Below are 21,460 nucleotides of genomic sequence, written 5' to 3'. Positions count from 1 at the left end.
AGAGAGGATATGATGATTGCTAAGCAAGAGAAAGCCTGCATCCATTTTAGCATCTTACATGGCAGCATTTTGAATAGGCCACTCTAAAATACTGATTAACAAATACACCGAGGCTGTACCAAAATTAGACTCTTAGGAGGTCTGAGTAGTGCACAAATTATAATAGATCTATTTCTAAGTCACACAGAGCCCTCTCCTTTTCAACTGAGAAGCATCTAACACATTGCAGATTAAGTGGACTGTGTTAGGTAAAGATGGATGGAAGCAGGCTTTATGCACTGATGCCTCCAAAAGAATCTCCTCCAGCACATAGTGAAATCTCAATTATTTTTCCATTAGCATTCTCTGGATAAAGACTTTCATTTTCTTTGCTCCTGCTGGCGAGTAAGAACTACTTGGCATGCATATTTAAATAACAGTCATACTGAATTAACTTTAAGATCCAGCTCTTACCATAATAGATGCGTTAAAATGTACAGAGAAATGAGAGAGAGAGAAAGATCTCAATGCACAAGAAAAGCACCAGAGGTAATAAACATGACAAGTGTCCCAATGTCTTCTAAACCTTGGTTTATGGCAAAGGGTTTGAGGACTGACCCCAGATAGCTAATGTATAGCCAATGACATTTTAAGCCTGTCTAAACCTATTGACTGAGGAAGGCAGCACCTGTCTTTAGTGAATCACAAGCATCCGTAGCTGTTTCCAAAGTATAGCTCAAAGAAACCAGCCTGTTACCAGATACCTTAAGGAGAAAGTGTCTTCTACAAGATCCCAAGATAAACCTCATGTTAACGAGGGAGGCCATACTTGGTTCATGCCCCACAGTCCATCAGAAAAATCTATCTAATTAGAGATACCACATCTGAGCACATTCATTATTGGTCCATGTAATTAAAATTCTTTAAGAAACACTAACCCCAAGGGCAAGGGGGAATATTTATTTGTGACAAGTTGCAAAAAAACAACAACTTTGGGTTGAGATGGTTCAGTGGATACAAGCATGAGAATGGGAATTTGGATCCCCATAACCCACGTAAAGCTGGATGCAGCTGCACAAATCTGTAATCCCAGCACATCAAATAGGAGGTGGAGACAGAAGAATCTCTAGAAGCTTGTAAGCCCCACCAGCCTGGCGTGTGCAGCAATAAACAAGAAACTCTATTATTTCAAATAAGATGGAAGAGAAGGACAAACACCCGAGGTTGTCTTCTGATCTGCACACAAATACAATTTCACACACATCTACACTCACACTGAGAGGCACATATGAACTTAACACCCCCCCCACATACACACACACACTACACACACATATCGTATACACACATTAAAAGAAAAACCATTTTGGTAGATTGCTAAACTCATGTGTGCAAGGTCCCAAGTTCGACCTCCCAGCACCGCAATAAAACAAAACAAAACAAAACTTTTTTTTTTCTCATTTTAACACCAAAGTTTTGTACAACATAATAAGGAAAACCATAATGAGGATTGGCCAATGCACATCAAGCAGTCATGATGTGATGATGTAACTGTGTTTGCAGATGGATTCAGGCGTGTCCATTCAGAGGTGCAGTCAACACACTTACCACAGATTCACCAGAAAAGGATGCTCCAGGCCCTTCATGATCTGGAGTTCCTTGAAGACATTCCTCACTTCATTGCGCTCCACACACTTCTGTTTATTCATGTACTTCATGGCATACATCTTCTTGGTATCATTCTTCTGCACGATGCAGACCTGATGATGCAAACCTCGGTCAGTAAGTGATTAGGGAGAAGGAAGACTGTGGCTGAGAGACACAAAGCAAGACTTATTCTTCAGCATGGCATAGAGCCCTTGCCATTCTCTGGGATTAAAGTTCTTATTGTACTCAGGGTAAAGATTTCATTTCCATCCCCCATGTATTTAGTACATCAATAATTGAATCTCTGCTTCCTCGTACTAGTTTGCCTGCTTTTGCTCCTGGGATCTATGAGACATTTAAATCTGCTTCCGTGTTAAGAATCTTCTGATAACAAATAGCATCCTTGATCCTCCTTGAAGTGACTGGAATGGATGTGACTAGAGAAGTAAGATTAAAAAAATAAAAATTAAAAAAAAAAAACACTAGGCAAAGCGTTTCTTTTCCCAACATGGGTGACATAGTGGAAAAGAGTAAGCATAAGGAAGCAGCTACATAATTGTCCATGTTTTGTAATTCTTTTAGAGGCCTATACAACACTCACCCAAACAACAAGCAAATTTAATATGAAATCCCTGTTTTTAACTTAAAGTATGTCTCCATGGAGAAACTAATACTCAGTTTGAAGACAGAAGACTCTTACAGGAAGCTGGACTATATATATTTTTCATGGAAGCATTTTGGAAATTGGGGAAAATATAGAAACTAAGTGGCTTCTTTTCCTCATGAAAAATTTATGTCTCATATTCATAATATAACTCTTACTGAGAAATTTGCGAATCTGAAATCTTAACGTTCTTTAGGATAAAGAGAAAACTCCCCAAGTACCCTGACAGTAGGAGACTTGACTGACTTGAACAAGGCAGTCCTGAGCCAGCACAGGGTTCATCTTATAGTTGACTTTCATTATATGATGGTGACAATTTTGTAAAAGTACATTCTAAACCATTTCCGAGTTATCTGTCTTTATAATGCCAGCACCTCAACAATCTCTGACTCTGTCTGTGACCTACAGCTCTGCAGGTAGTTGGACAATTCAGTTCTTACCTTCCCAAAACTGCCCTTCCCAATGGCTCGCAAAATTTCAAAGTGATCAAAGTTGACTGTAAAGCAAGAGAATGAAGACTATTAGGAGTTTTGATAAATTACTTTTCAACAGCTAATCAAAGGAACAAGCACTGGGCTAAACCGAAGCACCTTGTCTAAAGTGACACAGCAAACTATGTTAAAATACCAATTTATTCACCAAAAATGACTTATTAGCCACTAATCACATGTAGCCAGAGAGCTTAGGTAGTGTTAAGTGAGCAAAAATAGGAAATCTACCTTTGTGAAGCCTGCAGTCTAACGACACTATATAGAGTGCTTTGAGATGAAATACTCACAAAAATACATGGAAACTTAAAAGTGCATTCAGTCCTAGGAAGCCCAGAGACAGTGGGGCTGTCTCTAAGAACACAGAACACTGATTTGCCTGTAGACACTGGAGAAGGTGTGTCTGTGACTCTAAGCCACATGGCTTCATGGAAAGCTGCTATGCTTTCAACTTTTTTCCCTGCTTGCCTATTTTGCCCCTACCTCACTCTCTTGTACTTAAATGATTTCAATTTCCCCAAGTAGTAAAATGCTGCACCCATAAGTTCAGAGAATGAACTCAACTCCAGCTTACAGAGGAGAATGTGTACATAGGTCCACTGAAGTGAGCTTTGAAGACGGGATGATCTGCACATGCTCTTTTGCATCCACAGTGTCTCATGATGAGAAGAGATATCCACTATGAGCACACATGATCTTTCAGGTTTAAGCTCATAAAATAATTCCCAAAGAGAACAAAATTCAGATTCTCTCTGGCAGGTGACAATCTTTGGTTTCTTGCCCTGATGACGTTAAGAAAGTGTATTTCCTAGTGTTGAAATAAGGATTTAGACACACAAATTCTAAGTGAGAGATTAAAAGAGTTTCTAGGGAAATACTGTGAAACACTAGAATGTATCTGTTATTGCTTAGAAAATTTGGCACTTAGTTATTTATGGGAAGGTAACATGCTATATCACATGTGTGCAGGTGAGGAACAGATTGGAGGAGTCAGCTCTCTCTTTCCAGAATGTGCATTCTCTGGACACTGAGCCATCCGTCCAGCCCTCTCTCAACCCGTGAAGAGCTGTTTTCTGTCTTTATTATCAACAATTAGCTTCTCTCCCCATGAAGGGAAAAAGAGATCAGGGGCTCCTGAAAGTGTCTGGGTTTTCTGAAGCTCACACGTTTTTTTATAATGACTTCATCATCACTTCTCTGAACTTCCATTTTTTTTTTCCTAGCACAAAATCCCTTTAATCATATGAGATCATAAGTCTACTTCTGTGGACTTAGGTTTTTTACAAATGGTCCATTCTAGACTGGGACCCCAAATAGCAATGTGATTTGATAAGAAAAATAGCCTCAGTTTCTCCATATGCTCCCCAGGAAAAATCTCCTAGGTGAGAAGACAACTTTACCTAGAATGTGAAGATAAAGCCATTTCCTTCCTGAAGTATTATTCCTGTGAATGACTCATCTACCACAGCATACACTCCAGGAAAGACTGTGTATCATTTTGCTCACACTGGTTTCTCTGCAGCCTCAGAAGATTACCCACCAAAGCAGGTGAAGCTGTAACTCTCTGTAGCCCCTGCAGAGCCTAGTGCCATGATTTATATAAATTTGGCTCCCAGCAAATTTATCAAACTAAGCCATAAGGACATTCAAGACTCCCCAAACAATTGGGTCTTGTAAATATGAATAATGTAATCATTTGGGCCATCTCAGGGAACATTTTGCTAACTGTGTGTGGAATCCCATTAATAAGTTAAGAAACAGGTTTGACATTCATAAGAAACATTAAATTTTTAAATGGAATAGAATAGAAAGTACCAGAAACTACTCAAATGGGATATGAGTAGAATGTCAGCTCTGAAACATTTATTTTATACATGTGGATAGATATGCAATTTTTGGTGTATGCCTTACCTTGAGTTGTCATGAAAATAGTTAGCAAAATGTCCTCTCGAATTACATATTGACTTGTAATTCAGATCAATGACTTTTTACACTCAGTACATGAATCTCAGGAATACATTATTTACTATGATAACATTAAAAGTACCGGGAAGCTTGAAGTGTCATTGTGATGTTAATCTATTTCACAAGCCATGTCTTTTTCTAAATCATTCTAAGCATTAGTCAAAATTAATAAAAGATTGCATTTCAAAGTACCTGGTAACTTTTGAAAGGACAAATATCAGCTCAGGACCCCCAAACCATATTCTCAGCAGAAAGGAGATTTAATTGCCCCAGAGGGACAGAGGGCAGGGAATATGAGACAAAGACAGGAGAGAGAGGATGAGGGAGAAGGAGAAGGGAACAAGGAAAAGGGGGAAGAGGTATTTGCCTAGAAGGGACAAAGGACTGCCACTAGATAGAGAGAAGATAGAAGTGGCACATAAAAAAATGGCAGTTTATAAAGTACAAGGGAAATGTACCCCATGTTAGAATGAGGTGTTTAATTTTAACTGGGCATGTTAATTAGGTGAGCCAAAGAGGGTTTTTGATTGCTGGACTTCAATACTTTGATAGCTGGATCTTCATAGTCTGCCTCAGGAAGAGGGATTGGCCCAATAAAAGAATAGGCCTTGTTGGCTAGCTTCAGGAATGTAACCTAATGGTTTTTAGCAAGGCAGAGGAAATTGAGAAGGTCAAGGCCTGCCAGAGCCACATGCTCAATTCAGCTAGTGCCCCTTCAATTTTATATTGGCAAAACTTCCTAATGTAATATGCCTTCCCAAATGTCAGTTCTCAGAAAAATCTGAGGAAAAAAATAAACATAGAAAACATATCTTGTGTCTCTTAAGTTAAAGAGAGAACAGACTTGGAGCTAGTGCCTCGCCATGCAAAGTCCCCCCTCCCTGGAATACAGCCTAGGGAGAAAAGCAGCTGCTGATGAGAAGTGACTAGGGGGGCTGGAGAGATGGTTCAGTGGTTAAGAGCACTGGCTGCTCTCCCAGTTGACCCAGGTTTGATTCCTAGAACCCACACAGTAGTTCACAACCTTCTGTATCCAGTTGCAAGGGATCTGATGCCCTCTCTGGCTTTTATGGGCACTAAGCATGCTTGAGGTACAGAGACGTACACGGAAGCAAAACACCTACACCCATATTTTTAAATGATTTTTTCTTTTTAATCATCCTCAAGACAAGCTCTAAATCAATCAAAACAGTCCCTCTAAATGCCTAACAGCACAATCACCAGTTAGTATGAAAGCTAATTTGAAAATACAACCAAAATTCATACATTGAGACAGTACTATAATGAGAGAGACAAATTCAGAATTGTTGATTTCCAACAGAATCCCAGTGTTTTGTAGACTTACAGTGTTTGCTTTTCTGATTCTGGACCCAGGATCTTCCACTGTCTTCCCAGGCATCATAATGCAGTTTTTACACATCTACCCACTCCAACTGAAGAGCCCGGGAGAGCAATGTGGAATTTTTCCTCTCATTTAGAATTGTTTGAATCAAATTATACTCACCAAGTCTTTCCCTAAACAGAAGCCTGCTGTCTCTAAGACACATTGCTGATGATATTACCAGTTTCTTTATTTCTCTCACTCTACCCCCCCATCTCAACATTTTGTGAAACTAACATTATTGAAGGAAGAAAAGGGGACCACTCTCTTTCAGAATATGAGATAAGACCCTGACACTAAGGCTTGGCAGAAGGACATTCTAGAAAGTGAAGCAATGCATCTTCGTTATTCTATTTTGAGATAACAATATTTGAAAACCTTGATTCCAGCCTTCGGAAGTAGCAAATCGTTAACATATGTGAGTCTATTGAGAACCAAGTCCCACAAACTGCTTATGTAAATCTTCCTATTGATGATGGAACAAGGACACCAGCTGTGTGACCCTGGACAAGTTACTCAATCTTTCCAAATCACAATGTCCCATCTGTAAAATGGAGCTAATTAAACCCAACAGGCATGATCCTTCCAAGATGAGACACTGTACGCCAGAAGTGTAGTGTCTGGCCCACTGAAATCTAAAAATGACAATCACTTTTAAACGTGCAGCTATTCAATGGAAATTGGACCTTATTTCCAAAGTTTCAATTCTGTTCCTACAGTGCAACCACTGTTACAAGTGCTAGGATGTCCTTTTAAGGGTTTTTCTCAGCATGTGTGGGTTCCTTTCTGGCAGCAGGACAGCACACTACCATCGGGACAGGAGCAGGTTTTCTAGTAACTCCACCGTGTCTGTCCATTCGTATAAAAGACAGAGCTCTAATTATTTTAAACTGACCATGTGTCTTCCATTGTCTCAAACTACTGCACTAATTGATGAGTATTGAAAGGTGATTTACTTATCTACTACCAATAACACTGCCCCAGATATCTTGGATGAGTTTTTGTGCATCTATTTGTAGGCTTAATTTATGGGAATTGGGCCAAAGTATGCCAGCTTTCTAGTGTGAAGATATTGTCAGTGGCCCTCCAGAGACACTGCACCTATCCTCCTTCATATCAATGACATACACGAGTGTCTTAATTAGAGTCATTATTACTGTGATGAAACACCATGACCAAAAGTAACTTGGAGAGGGAAGGGTTTATTTGGCTTATACTTCTATATCATTGTTCACCATCGAAGGACATCAGGACAAGAACTCCAATAGGGCAGGATCCCGGAGGCAAGAGCTAATGCAGAGTCCATGGAGGGGTGGTGCTTACTGACTTGCTCTCCCTGTCTTTCTGAGCCTGCTTTCTTACAGAACCCAGGACCACCAGCCCTGGGGTGGTTCCACCTACAGTGTGCTGAGAGCTGGGACCTCCCACCTCCATCACTAATTCAGAAAATACCCTACAGGCTTGCCTTCAGACCAACCTTATGTATGTATTTTCTCATTGAGGCTCCCTTCTTTCCACTATTCTGTGTCAAGTTGACATAAAACTAGTGAGTGCAAGAAGATCATTTTTAACTTGCCAACACTACTACACACAATTGCCTTGATTTGACAAGATAAAAATATGAATATATTGACTTATTTTATCTCTTTAATGAGTCAAGCTGTATAAATATGTTATATATTTTTCAGCAAACTACCTGTTCACATATTTTGCCTATTTGAAGTATTTGTTAGTCATTTTGACTTGCATGTGCACTTAAATTTAAGTAAATTAATTGATTATAAAATATCAATTCAATTTTTCTTGGCTATCCCTTTGAACACATTTAAATAGTGGAAGTCTTAGAGTCAAATGTATCCATCTTTTTCTTTGGCCCTTCTGAGTTTGTCTTATTTGAAAATTGCTTTTAAAAACATGTTCTTATATTTTAAATTAAAAGCCTTTTATAGAAAGTAGTGCTTATTAATTAATTATTTTTTAAAAATTAATTTATTCTGGTTGGAAAAGGGCGTGAGAATGTCACCACATACAACTGGAGGTCATAGGAAAATATGCTGGAATCAGTTCTCTCCTTCCAGGTCATTGAACTCAAGTTGTTGGCTTGCAGGCAAGCTCCTTTCCCTGCTGAGTCATTTTACAGGTCCATTAAAGCATTTGGCATGAATATATAATGTATATTATATATTCTGTAATACAAATGCTTTTTAAAAAAAATCTTTTTCTATGGTATAAACATAAAGTGTAACTTGTGTTATATACTCTCATACACAGAACCAAAAAGTTTCTAAATCCTGATGTTTTCAAGAACCTAAAAAAATCTGTGTGCATGGATGCCAATGCCGTTTCCAAGTTCTGACATTTTTTGGATATCTATCAGCTTCAAGGAGGTCTTCAGAACTTGCTTATGCTGATAACTTTTGGGTAAATGCTAGTTTATAAAATACAATGCTAACTTTTGATGGTTCATGATTCCAGTCACTAGCATATTAAGTCAGGACAGCCTGACTCAGGTCAAGAGCATCAAAATAAGACAAATTTCTCAGAAAATGGAAAAAAAGAAATAAAAGGTTTTTTTTATTCATTTTTCTACAATCTTTCTACTTAAATGTGATGATATTTAGTTCTGTGCTCTGTAAAGATAAAGTCAGTTCTACATGAAATCTTAATTGCTCAGCTGTTCATATACCCCACTTCATCTCCAGCCTGCAAACTCCTTTATTTTCCTCCCCAGGGGAGCAGAAGACCAAAGTGTGGTAAAGTCCAGCAAAGACAATGCTCATTGAACTAGGCTGATGCTCAATGAAAATACAGTCCTTGACCACCTAGTCAGCAGCTGTGAACACTGTTTTAGGCCCTGAGAAGTCTGTCTGCCCACTGGAACTTTCAGTCTAATGGGATGAGAAAGTAATCAATCATAGCCAATATCCAACCTTATATAAAGGATATCCATCATTATTCTAAGCATGTGCCATAATTACCCCATCATTCCACCATTTCTACAAAACAGCACTACTATAATTGCTATTCTTTTTTAAAGATGGGCCAACTGCAGCAGAGAAATTAAGTAATTTTCCCAAGGCCAGAGGGCCAGAGTAGTAGAGTGAGAATTCAAATTGACTCTGTAGCTATACTCCAGCCCTGTTTTCTGCTGCCTTCCATTAAACATAATCTACTTTCCTTTTGCATATGAAATACAATAAGCCACAGAGTCTGCCAAGGCCTGACAGCATTTACATCTTGGTTTCCACTTTTCTTAAGTAGGTATTTGTAGTTTTGATGGGTGCTATCCTGGAAACCAAGTCCCACAAACTACTTACAGTCATTCAACGACTGTCAATCATTCCATCCCTCATCCCTAAGCAGAAGCCTTAGTCTAGATGTTAGCCTGTAATTCAAGCCATTCTATTCTATATCCTTACACTGGTTTTCCTGATCTGGAAATGTATGTTTTTCTCTCTCTGTTACTGATGTTCAGAAAATGAAAACAACTGTCTAGACACAAAGGAAAGGGGTCATCATTTCAACAGAACAAAGCCAATACAGAGCATACATTAGAATCATAAGATAGGGGAGCAGTCCCATGGCATTGAAATATTTGGCTTCATTTTCAGAAAGTTCTGATTTTGTTTTCCACCCAGGAATCTCCAATATTCCTTCATCAATTCCAATTTTATTTATTTTATTTATTGTGAAACAGGGTCTTACATAGCATAGGCTGGCATCGAACTCACTGTGGTCTTCAATCCTGATCCTCCCAAGTACCGAGATTACAGGAATTTGCCACACCTGGCCAAATATTAACTTTTGAAATTACGACTAATTCAAGTTCAAAATAATGCTGATGTGATTGCTCTAGGAAGATCAGAGTTCCACAAAGAAATCAAGTTCTGCTCCTCCAGGGTTCAGAACCCACTGAAGCACCCTGAAGGAGCTGCTCTAAGTGTCGGTCGGGGTCCTTCTCCTTCTTACAGCTTTTGCTCTTTGCATTGCCGCATTAGTATCTTCATTTGTTTTCTGCTACTATGACCTAGTTTCTGAGACTGGAAATTTATTAAGAAAAGAAAGCAGAGTTTTGTTCAGTTCATGTTTCAGAGGCTGGGAGTCCCAAGAGCAAACTACTATTGGCTCATGGTTAGGCTTCCGTTGCATTATAACACAGCACACAGGCTCATGTGTGACACAAGGCACACATGTGTCTTCTCCTCATCATCTTATAAAGACACTAGCCCTATCATGTTGTCATCTTGACGACCTTATCCAATCCCAATGACATCCCAAAAGCTCTACTCCAAATACTACCAATATGTTGATCTTGGTATTGAGTCCCCAACACAAGGAAATCAGGGACCCACTGAAACCATAGCAACTGGCATATGAGAAAAAGTCCCAGGAAAAGGGATGAAAATTTGCTGTGTCATTTTTCCTGGGGAAAATGAACAGACTTTTGTTGAATCTCAACAGAACACATGATGACAACCAAAGAAACAATCCCAGGCAAGTCTAGTTTGGTGAACCAAATGAGTTGACTGGGGTTACTTAAAGAAGTACCTGTCACTCAAAGGTAGCTGCATCACTGTGAAGGTGACATGGGAAAGCTTCGTCTCTGGAGCTCCCTGCATAGACTGGGGAAAGCAACTGGTGTGACAGTCTCTCTTTCTCCAGCGATTATAACCGCTTTTATCACCTTGGGGAGGGGCCTGTGAATCTAGAGTTTCTGCTAGAACCTGCCTAGCACAAGTCTGCATGAATTTATTTAGGAACACTGTTCTATGCAGTAAAACACAAAAGATTTCTAAGGCTAGGGAAAAATTTCTTCTTACTTTATAAAATTAAAGTTTCAAAGAAAAGCAACAATCATCTGGACCTTCCAAAATGAGGAGCAGTTTAGCAGTTAGGCAAGCAAAGAAGGGCAGGGAGGATGCTCTTACAAAGTGACCCAAATCCCTAGGAGAAGAGTTCATTAAGGGACAAGTGATTGAAATTATTACCTCAAATCTCCATTTCCACCTTGATCCCATCCTTGAGTCTCAAGAAAATTTATGCTTTTTCACATAAAAGATTGATAATACATTTACACTGCCTTCCAGCATGCTGTATCTTGAGTCATATTTATTTAAGTCCTACCTACATGCATGTGTATCATACAGACACGTTGATACACATAGTTTTATATAATCCTTGTCCAAACAGTGTGAAGAGGTAATATTATTAGTGTTTTGTTGATGAATTATATACACCCAGAAATGAAATCCCCCAATATTGGGACTTAGATTTCAATCCAACTATGTATGGCCCCAAGTTCCATACTTCAATATTGTGATGAGCCTGAAATCCAGAATACATTAGCACAGCTATGGAGCCCTTGAGTTTGGAATTTGGCTATGCTACTACTTAGGAGCTAGCAATATTAAGCACAGCATTCAATGCCTCTTCATTTCAACTTCTTCCTCTGTAACATTCTGATCACACATAGTCCAACTTCTACAATTATTATAAAGTCTAGGAAACGAAAGCTATAGCAATGATGTGGATCAAGTGTTATCAGCAGAGTAGGATCCAATAATTATTACTGCTTTTGTTTTTGCTAGTGTTACTGGACAAGCTATCTTGACATCAGCCCAGAATTACTCCCTTATTAAAAAAATATTAAGTGAAATGATGGAGAATTTGATAGAGGACTTCAGTACAGAGAATATAGGCTGAGTGAAGAAAGACATCGGGTGTGACTTTTTTCCCTATGTCATATCACCTAGAGACAACAGAAAGCATGATTAATAGACACTTGGTAACTAAGATAGAGGAACGGAGTGCTGCACCAAGGAGCTTGGATGACTTTAGAAGAAAAAATGTAAAACCTTTTTTGTTCATCATTTCCTAATACATCATTATTAATAGGGTGCACCTTCTAAGAGGTCACACCAACAACCTATTGTTAAAAGATCTCTTGGGCCTGCAAGATGGCTCAGCAGTTAAAGGCAAGTGCCACCAAGTCTAACAACCAGAATTCAATCTCTAGGCCCCAGACAGTGGAAGGAGAGAGCCCACTCTTGCAAGTTGCTCTCTGGCCTTCTGAGACATACATGCACATGCATGCCTGTGACATACACGCACATGCAACACACAAATAAACAAATAAGTAAACAAACAAACAAATGAAATTAAAACTTACTAAGACTTCTTAGTAGGGTAGATAGTAATGGAAGTCTCCATTCAGATGGTTTCCTGGTACTATTACAAGTCCAGATTTCTTAGCAGATACTGGATTTCCATATTAAAGCCTCAAGGTTTCAGTTATTTTTCAGAATGAGTCCCAAGTGTTGAGAGCTACCATTTTTGCACTCCATCTACTTCATAGACACCAAACCTCCTAAGTGAGGGCAGGGATGGAAGCTCTACAGCCACTGAGGATAATTAACATGAGAGCCAGAGGATATTTGCTTTGTCAGAGCTGCGTGATCTTTGAACAGAAGTAAGTGTATTTCACTATGGCAACAGAAAGGCATCAAAATTAAATCACAGCCTTCCAAATAGAGATAGAATCGGCCGCTTTTCTAACCTTGTCTGCTTATAAGAATGGACACTGCCTAGTTGGCCAGGGAAAAAAGAAAAGGGCCAGACAAATTTGAGGTAGCACTTGAGAAGATAATTCTTTGGGTTTGTTGTACAGTTCTGCATGAATCCGATGAGTGTCTCATTTGCTGTATTGCATCTCAAATGGAATGACTTAGCAAGAAGTGCTTGCTTACAGCCTTTTAGGACAGTCACAGTAAGACAGGAAAGAAGCTGAAATCACGCCCCCAGAAGCCACAGCTGTGCTAGAGAGTCAAATCAGCAAGCCTTCAGTGAGCATCTGGGTGCCTGGGACTCTGTAAGCACTGATAGGGAAAGCAAAGGGGAGTTGGACTCAGTCATGTCCTCAGGCAACCTATGCTCTCCAAGGGGAAGGAGGCTGAACACAGGAGAGCAGATTCAGCCACCGGAGGATTAGAATACCTTGTTCATTTTCATGATTTTATTTTTCTATAGCACATGTGTCACTGAAACTCACTCACCTTTCTGGAAAGAGATGATGATGGATGATAGATAGAGAGATAGATGATAGATAGATAGATAGATAGATAGATAGATAGATAGATAGATAGATAGATAGATAGATACAGATAGATGATAGATAGATGATAGATAGATAGATAGATAGATAGATAGATAGATATAGATAGGTAGATAGATAGATGATAGATAACAGAGAATGATGATAGAGCAATATGATTAACAGATGGTAGAGTGATAGAGAGAATATATATGATAAAAAATGATAGTGTTCTAGTTAGCAATAACTGTCAAGTTGACAAAAGACAGTCTCAACTGAGTAATTGTCTTTATCAGAGTATGTCTGTTAGGGATTATCTTGATGGTTAATTGATGTAGGAGGCCTCAGCCCACTGTGGGAGGTACTATTCCCTGAACAGAAAGCTCTGGACTGTACAAACAAGGTACTGAAGGATGAGCCCATGAGCAAGGCCACAAGCAGCATTTCTGCATGCTTTCTGCTTCAAATCCTGCCTTGAATTCCGCCAACGATGGGCTATAACCTATCAGCTAAAGTAAGCCTCTCCCTTCCTTAAATTGCTTTTTGTCATGGTATTTGCCATAGCAACAGAATGAAACTAAAACAGATTAATAGGTAGATATACAAATGAATGGATAGATGGATAGCTAGATGGACAGACAGACAGGCAGAGAAACAGACAAGAAAGCAAATACATATGAGTAGTTTTATGTTAGTTCAGTTTTAGTGGTGTTGTGGACCTTCAGAAATGTGAGAGAATGGTAAAGTGCAGCTGTTTTATTTATTTATTTGTTTGTTTGTTTGTTTGTTTGTTTGTTATTTTGGGACAGAGTTTCTCTGTGAAACAGTTCTGGCTGTCCTGGAACTCAGTCTGTAGACTAGGCTGGCCTTGAACTCACTGAGATCTGCTTGCCTCTGCCTCCCAAGTGCTGGGATTAAAGGTGTGTGCCACCACCGCCCAGTCTGTTGTATTTCTTAGGTTTTAATGAGGATTGAATGGTTTGATAAAGATAAAAATGATTTGATTCAGCAAAGGTTGCATTAGACTTCTATTGCCTCCACTTACAAGATACTGGCCTTTCTGAGCTTCCAATTTCTTGCTTACAATCAAGATTTTTTTTAACTGAAAAATGTTTTCAGTATAAAAATACAGTGCAGTAGAAATAAGACCAATAAAACTACCTAAAGATAACCATTACTCATATTTCTTTCTTTCAAATTATTTTGTTAAGTTTTTATGCTTATCTATGTATATAAATAATCAAATGTTTCTAAAGGCTTTTTTATGAAAAACTAAGAGTTATGCTGCTCACTATTCCATCTCCCATTCTTTCCCACTTAGAAGCAGATATTCTTCCCTCTTTTAGCTAATACATGGGTAATTTCCACCACATCTTAAAACCGTATATCTTTATTGTCCATTTTCCTTCTCAGCATTAGTCATTAGGTACTGAAATGCAGAGATGGGTGAGGATTGTCTTATTTGCTCATTCTTTTGGTTTTAAACCCAGCATGATTCCCAGCTTTCCAACATGATTGCCTCTGCCCTACTCATTTCAACTAGCTCAGAATTATGTAGTTCTTCTGACTACATAATTGCATGTCCTATGAGTGTCATGTCGCCAACTAGGATTCTCTTGTTGCAGTTGGTTGTGTGTGCCACTGTTGCACAATTTTCATTTTCCCTGGGGTGACTGTCTTGTTCACACGTGCCCTTACTTGTCTGTATGTCTTTTCTCTTTTCATTTCTAAACTCAGTTGTTTAACCCCCTTGTTTGAGTTCAAGGGCATCAGTCATGATAACACCTAATGGATGTCCCCGAAAGTCCTCTGGCCTGTGCCAGTCTGGTCATCCCCTTTGCTAGGCCTGTCTCCTGAGCTGCCCTTCACCCTCACCCTGGGGCTGTTCTGCACTTTTAGTAAACTTATGCCACAGCAGCTTTATAAGAAATTTTATGTAGATACAATTTTAAAATATTGTGAAAACTCTTTTTATTGGCTCACTGGTAGTTTGGCTCTGTGTTGGATATCAGGATCAGAAATTGCTTTTTTCTTCAGAATTCAAAGGCACTGCTTTCCTTCACGCCAGCTTTTAATGTTGTCACTAAGAAGTCCATGACTGTTTCCATGGCTGTTTCCCTGGACCAAAATTTTCTTCTCCAGAACTTAACCATGTATTTATGTTGACTGTTTTCAAATTTCATGATGACATAGGTTACGATACCAATTCCAGGGTCATTTTTGTAAATTATACTGTTGGTCCCCTCTTCCCTCTATGCTAGCTTCCTCCCTCTCTGTACTTTGTAGGTGTTTGTTGTTGCCTATTACTTTGAACCATGGTCTCACTATGTAGCTCAGGCTGGCTTTGAACTCAGAATCTCCTGCTCTAGCACTTCATGCTCTGGAATTACACATTTGTCCCACTATACCTACTGTTTTCTCACCTGGTACTGTTTAAAAATGACAACTCTTCTTGCCCTTAAATGGCCTTAGACTTGTCTTTTTATCTCCTATCTCTGTTTTCCCGTTGTTCTAACAAACTTCTCTAAATGTATCTTTTTAATCATCTTTGAATTTTTCCACTTAAGCTAAAAGATGCTTTCCCAAAACTAATTTTTGCTTTCTGGCTATTACTCCACCCCCTCTTGCTCTGCATTGTTTTTAAGATCTTTTTCCTTCTCAGCAATATGGTTTGCCTGAAGTGGTTTCTCCTATTTATCCATGCAAATCTACTTTAGTTTCTACAGGTCATTTTATAACCTTTCATAAGTGTCTGAAATCCTCATATTTCAATGTGCAGCCCTGATGCCCTGTTAGAACATTCTAAGCATGTGGACCTTGTGAGCAGCAATGCCTCTATATACCTTCTATATAGTTGTGGCTGGGAATCAGACTTACAAAAACCTCTAGAAGTACTCCAGAAGATACTAGAGTTGAGTTAGTTACCACTTTGAGAAGTGGGGAGAGAGCGGGAAGAGAAGCCTGTGGCAGCAGTAGGCAGAATCGATCCTCCCAGTCTCTCTGTCTTCTGTAGCCATCCCCAATCTCTTCACTAGGGTTGCTTCCTTTGTAGAGGAAAAGCCACACAACAGCATGAAAAATCAGTTGTTTTCTATGTTGGTTTTCTGTCTGTTTGTTTGTTTGTTTTGTTTCTTTTTCCCTGTCTGGCGGGGTATTAGAAGGAAATGAATTTCTGAACAAATAGTCAAATACTCTCAATTTTAGATCTCCCCATTCACCTCTGCCTCTAGTGGCTCCTGACACTGCACTTCCTAATCACCAGAGGCTTTAGTTGGTGAATCTGCCCATGACCCAGGTCTCTCCACAGTGCTTAAATCTTTTTTTTTCTTGATTCTATGCTGTCTGTTTTCTACTTTCTGCTTTATTAATAATGAGATCTCCTCTGCCCTGTTTTTCAGGCTTCTGGGACAAGATTTTAAACCAAATGATGTTAGAGAGATTTTCAAGATGGGCATGGTAGTGAACACCTGTAATCCTCAAATTCAAGAGGCTGAGCCGGGAGATTGTGTCTTTAAAGCTAGCCTGGTCTACATAGGGAGGCATACACACACACACACACACACACACACACACACACACACACACACACACACACACACACCATTGAAAAAGAGAGAATGAAAGTTTAAGAATGTATCCTGTTCATCCTCTTTCTCCAGAGGGTGTTTTTCCCTCACCTATGCAGTGGGATTATGATACCTGCTCTACTTTACGAGGAGGTGGTAGGGATTAAGTGAGACAAAGCATATTAAATATAGAGAGAGTATAGTAAATACTTAGTAAACAAGAGCTAATTTTTTTTGACAGAATTACATCTAAGAGTAAGAATTAACTATTTATTTAACATTCACTGGCTCTGTCACCTTGGTTAGTAGATCTTTGGAAATCATTTTAGACTCATCTCATACAATCAAGCCAGCAAATAACAGTGGTTTTCTTATTTGTATCTCAAGATTATTTCAAGAGTCAAATTAGTAAAAAGGATAGCAAATATGAGATGCAAAGTGTTCTCCTTGGACTTGGAGGCAAGCAGAAGAGGGTGAGCATTTCATTTCTAGCTCTTTCTAAAGTATGAGCTTGTCCATGTTTTTCTCTCAGAGTTTTGGTTCTCAACTCTGCACATCTGTGTGGCTGATCATTTCCTCATAATGTCTCATGAGATTACGATGAGCCGGGTTGAGAAGGTATCTACATTATAAGCCCTGCTTTTATAAGCACTGATCCATCCTCCTCCTGCTGACAGGTACTCACTCCTCAATCTTTCTCTCCAAGCTGAATTGTCTAGATTGAAGTTCCCCTATACAACTTCTCACCCAAGAGAATCATAAACTTCTGCATGTGAAGGCAAGCTCATTCTTCAATTTGGCAATACAGCATGGATGTCTTTGGTAAGTCCATAGATCATTTCTTCAAAAAAACCCCAAACAAACAAAAAAACAATGGAATACACAGAACAAACTCAGCTTTATAAAACTTCTTACTGGGCTCCTTGGAATTCTGTTTATGGACCCATGATAATAATCAGATCTCCTTTAAATGGATGGTGGTGTTCTCTAAGCCAGAATGCTAAAGTAAACATTAAACATAGGGCTGTTTTGAAGAGCGAATGACAATCTAATCTGCTAACACTTGGGAATGCTTGGTTTGTGAAACAATGTGCTAGCCATCTTACAATATTTCATTTAATCATCATTATTCAAAAAAAGATAAAATAGTGAGTCTTGAAGACAGTGGGTAACATACTCAAGGTCTGAGAGTTTGTGAGAGTTGAAATTTTTAATAAAACCAAGAATGTCTATTCCAAGTCGAGTGTCTCCTAAAGAGATATGTCCTAACCCCTGACACAAGAATAATATGAACTTATTTGGTAATGATTTTATAGAAAATATGTTTAGTTCAATTTAGATGATGTCATAATGGTATAGAGAGTCTCCTAATCCAATATTAGCATTTTCCCTGTAGAGAAAAAATTTCATATAAATACAGGCACAGAGTGAAGATATTTTTGTGAAGACACAGGCATATTTGGATTTACCCTGCCTCAAGACACAGAACACTGGGCTACCAGACCTTTGATGAGTCTGGGAGAAGCATCACCAAAGAATGGAAAGGGCGTATGGCCCTGTTGATACCTTGATTTCACACCTCCAGCTTCCACTGTCCTGAGACAATGGATTTCCCTTTTTATATATAAACCATCTGCTTTGTGATACTTACAGCAGCAGTGCTGGGAAAATTTATGTGATGAGTAATTCCAAAACCCAAGTTCTTTTACTTTAGATAAAAAGCATGCACTTTCTCTATCCATACCTAAATGGAGGTAGAATCACTTATCCAGTTATCACATTTTATTTATTTATTTATTTATTTATTTATTTATTTATTTATTTATTTATTTTTCGAGACAGGGTTTCTCTGTGTAGCTTTGCGCCTTTCCTGGAACTCACTTGGTAGCCCAGGCTGGCCTCGAACTCACAGAGATCCGCCTGGCTCTGCCTCCGGAGTGCTGGGATTAAAGGCGTGTGCCACCACCGCCCGGCCAGTTATCACATTTTAAATGTGATAAAATGTTAAATGGCAGGAAAGTATTGGCTAATAACAACTCCAATAACAAATTCCTAGAGCTTGCAAAACAGCTGGAATTGTATATTTATTATCAGAAAGTGTTAAGCAGAGCAACAGAACCATGCTAAGATCCTGGATGGGAGCACCCTAGAATGCCGTGGGATGTCACTGGTGCCAGTACTAACTCTGAGAAGAGGACTGCTTCTCTTGTGTATCATTTCTGTCAGAATCAACTGAAATTCCCTGTGCACAACACATTCTGAATGAAAGTAACATGGTATACTCTGGTCTTCAGAGCACCCACTCCTTCCACATGAATAAGCAAATGGGATGTGCAGGCTGCAGGCTCAGGCATAGTCCTTACTCTAGCTAATAGCTTACTACAAGATTATTTCATGGCAAATATTTTGAAGAGGAAAAAAGGATCATTCTTCATCCTCATGTAAGGGTAAATTCAAGTCCTCTACGATAAATGCCGTGAACGGCTGGATTGTAAGAGTTTCCGTTGAACAACATTGCTCCTAGAAATATACACCAAAGATTAAAAGCAGAAACTCTAACAAATACTTGTATACTGATATCCACAGCAGTAGATCTCAATAGTTCAAACACACAAACAGCCCAACAGTCTACAGCACAAATAACATAAGTAAAGATGAATAATATCAATGTAATATGGAATATTATTGGACAACTAAAAGTGAGGTTTGATGCACACTGTAATAATGAACCTGGGTGAAGTGAAACAAGATAGACAAAAGGGACAATCTTAAAGGAGTCCCCTTCTATGGAGTGAACAGAATACCAATGTTTCTAGGGACAGAAGTAGGGAGAGATACTAGGGGCAGAGGCAGAAGGACCTGAGTTGTTTAATGGACATCCTGTTTCTCATTGTTAAGAAAGAAGGTTCTAGAGATGGGTGATGGTAGTGGTTGTACAACATTGTGACTGTGCTTAATGCTGCAGAAATGTACACATAAACTATCTAAAATGTTCAATTTCACATTATGTGTATTTTCCACACTACAATGCTAAAATATCTCACTTTTAAATAGATGGTATAAAAGCATCCATAAGTTTCTTAAGAGCTTGTTAACTGTATTTACTAAAATACAGACTTTACTTATTTCTAAAACATAGTCATATTTGTAATTAATTCTATATAAATAAACCAAGCAAACTTCTTTAGTGTTTCATCATACGTAAATGATTTGAATTCTCAACTATAGAGGATACCTGTTACTTTCTTCCTACAACAAAGTTTTTTCAAGGTTAAAGATTTATTAAATCACAGCATTGCAATGTAAAAGATCTCATTTTATTTTAGCACTTACAGTTAAAACTATGTATATTTTAGGTAAATTGAAATATGTTTATGTTGTAGAATTTCCCAGACACTAAATTATAGTTTCAACAAATCAACAAATGTTAAGCAATTGGAATAAGCTACACACAATATTTGGGGATGTGGGGTTCTAGAAGTATATACACTATCACCCCAAATATGTCTCATGCCTCTTATAAATGTACCCAATCTTTACAGAGACTTGAATGTATTCATTTAGTCAATAACTCAAAGACCAAGAATTAAAAGATGGACAAAATACAGAATTAACAAAGTTTCAGGAACTTTAAACTCCAGTAAGAGGAGAACACAATAAAAAAACTAATTCAACAACAAATTTTAAAAAATCCAGGACTGTGGTGATAATTGTGTCCCCCAATATATTGTGCACCCTAATAAACTTATCTGGGGTCAGAAAACAGAACAGCCACTAGACAGACATAAAAGCCAGAAAATGGTGGCACTCACACCTTTAATCCTATCACTTGGGAGGCAGAGATTCATCTGGATCTCTGTGAGTTTAAGGCTACACTGGAAACAGCCAGGCATGGTGACACACACCTTTAATCTCAGGAAGTGATGGCAGGAAGCAGAAAGGTATATAAGGTGTGAGGACCAAGAACTTTTTGTTCTGCTTCTCTGATCTTTCAGTGTTTACCTCAATACCTAGCTCCAGGTTTGTTTTTATTAATAAGACCTGTTAAAATTTGTCTTACACAGGATAGTCGAGATGAAAGATACTAGGATGGAGAAGGAACTTCTGAATGCAAACACCTCAAAATATTAGCTATGATGGTCTGCATACCAAAACATTGTCAGTAAGTTTTTCTCCTTGATTTTGTTTTTTGAGCATTCTATAATTCATGTACATTGCTTTCATAATTATCAAACTTCCTCTTAGGTCCATAGTTATATATGTCCTAAGAACAGCCACCATGAAGCCCATGAACCTTTGCATCCAAGTCTCTCACAATAGTGGCACGTAGAGAATATGATGTCTACAGTCTTCTGGAGGTCCTGGGGAGAGCAGGCAGGCTTACTTATATAAACAGGAACTTAAGACTTAAACAGAAATGTCTTATAATACTGCAATCAGGCATTAATTTTTGAACAGTCATCCTTCTATTTTATACTATGGGCAGAAAATGAAGTTGTCAAAGCAGCATCCATATTTTATGTAAATAAATACAGGTTATCTCACAGGCATATGCATTAAGTTGGTCTAAAGCAGTCTAAAGAGAGTAATGAGCATAAAGAAGAATACATGATGAAAGCCACTGAAATAATGCTTAGAATCAAAGCGGGTAAAGAGAGGTGAGCAAATCCTGAGTAGCTC

General features: G+C 38.6%; 1 protein-coding gene across 2 annotated transcripts in view; it reads right to left on the bottom strand.

The window, feature by feature from the left end:
• Positions 1–21,460, bottom strand: part of Stk32a (serine/threonine kinase 32A) — a 113,856-nt gene that overhangs the window by 75,913 nt on the left and 16,483 nt on the right. For both annotated transcript variants that reach the window (XM_059246521.1, XM_059246522.1), the window contains exons 3-4: positions 2,731–2,786; positions 1,588–1,739 (exon numbers count right to left, since the gene is read on the bottom strand). In XM_059246521.1, the coding sequence (XP_059102504.1) occupies positions 1,588–1,739; positions 2,731–2,786 (208 nt within the window). The remainder of the gene's footprint in view (positions 1–1,587; positions 1,740–2,730; positions 2,787–21,460) is intronic.

Source organism: Peromyscus eremicus, chromosome 19 (genome assembly GCF_949786415.1).
Source record: "Peromyscus eremicus chromosome 19, PerEre_H2_v1, whole genome shotgun sequence".
NCBI classification, from domain to species: domain Eukaryota; kingdom Metazoa; phylum Chordata; class Mammalia; order Rodentia; family Cricetidae; genus Peromyscus; species Peromyscus eremicus.
The sequence above is the reverse complement of the archived record's forward strand: the minus strand, read 5'-3'. Positions and strand labels throughout refer to the sequence as shown.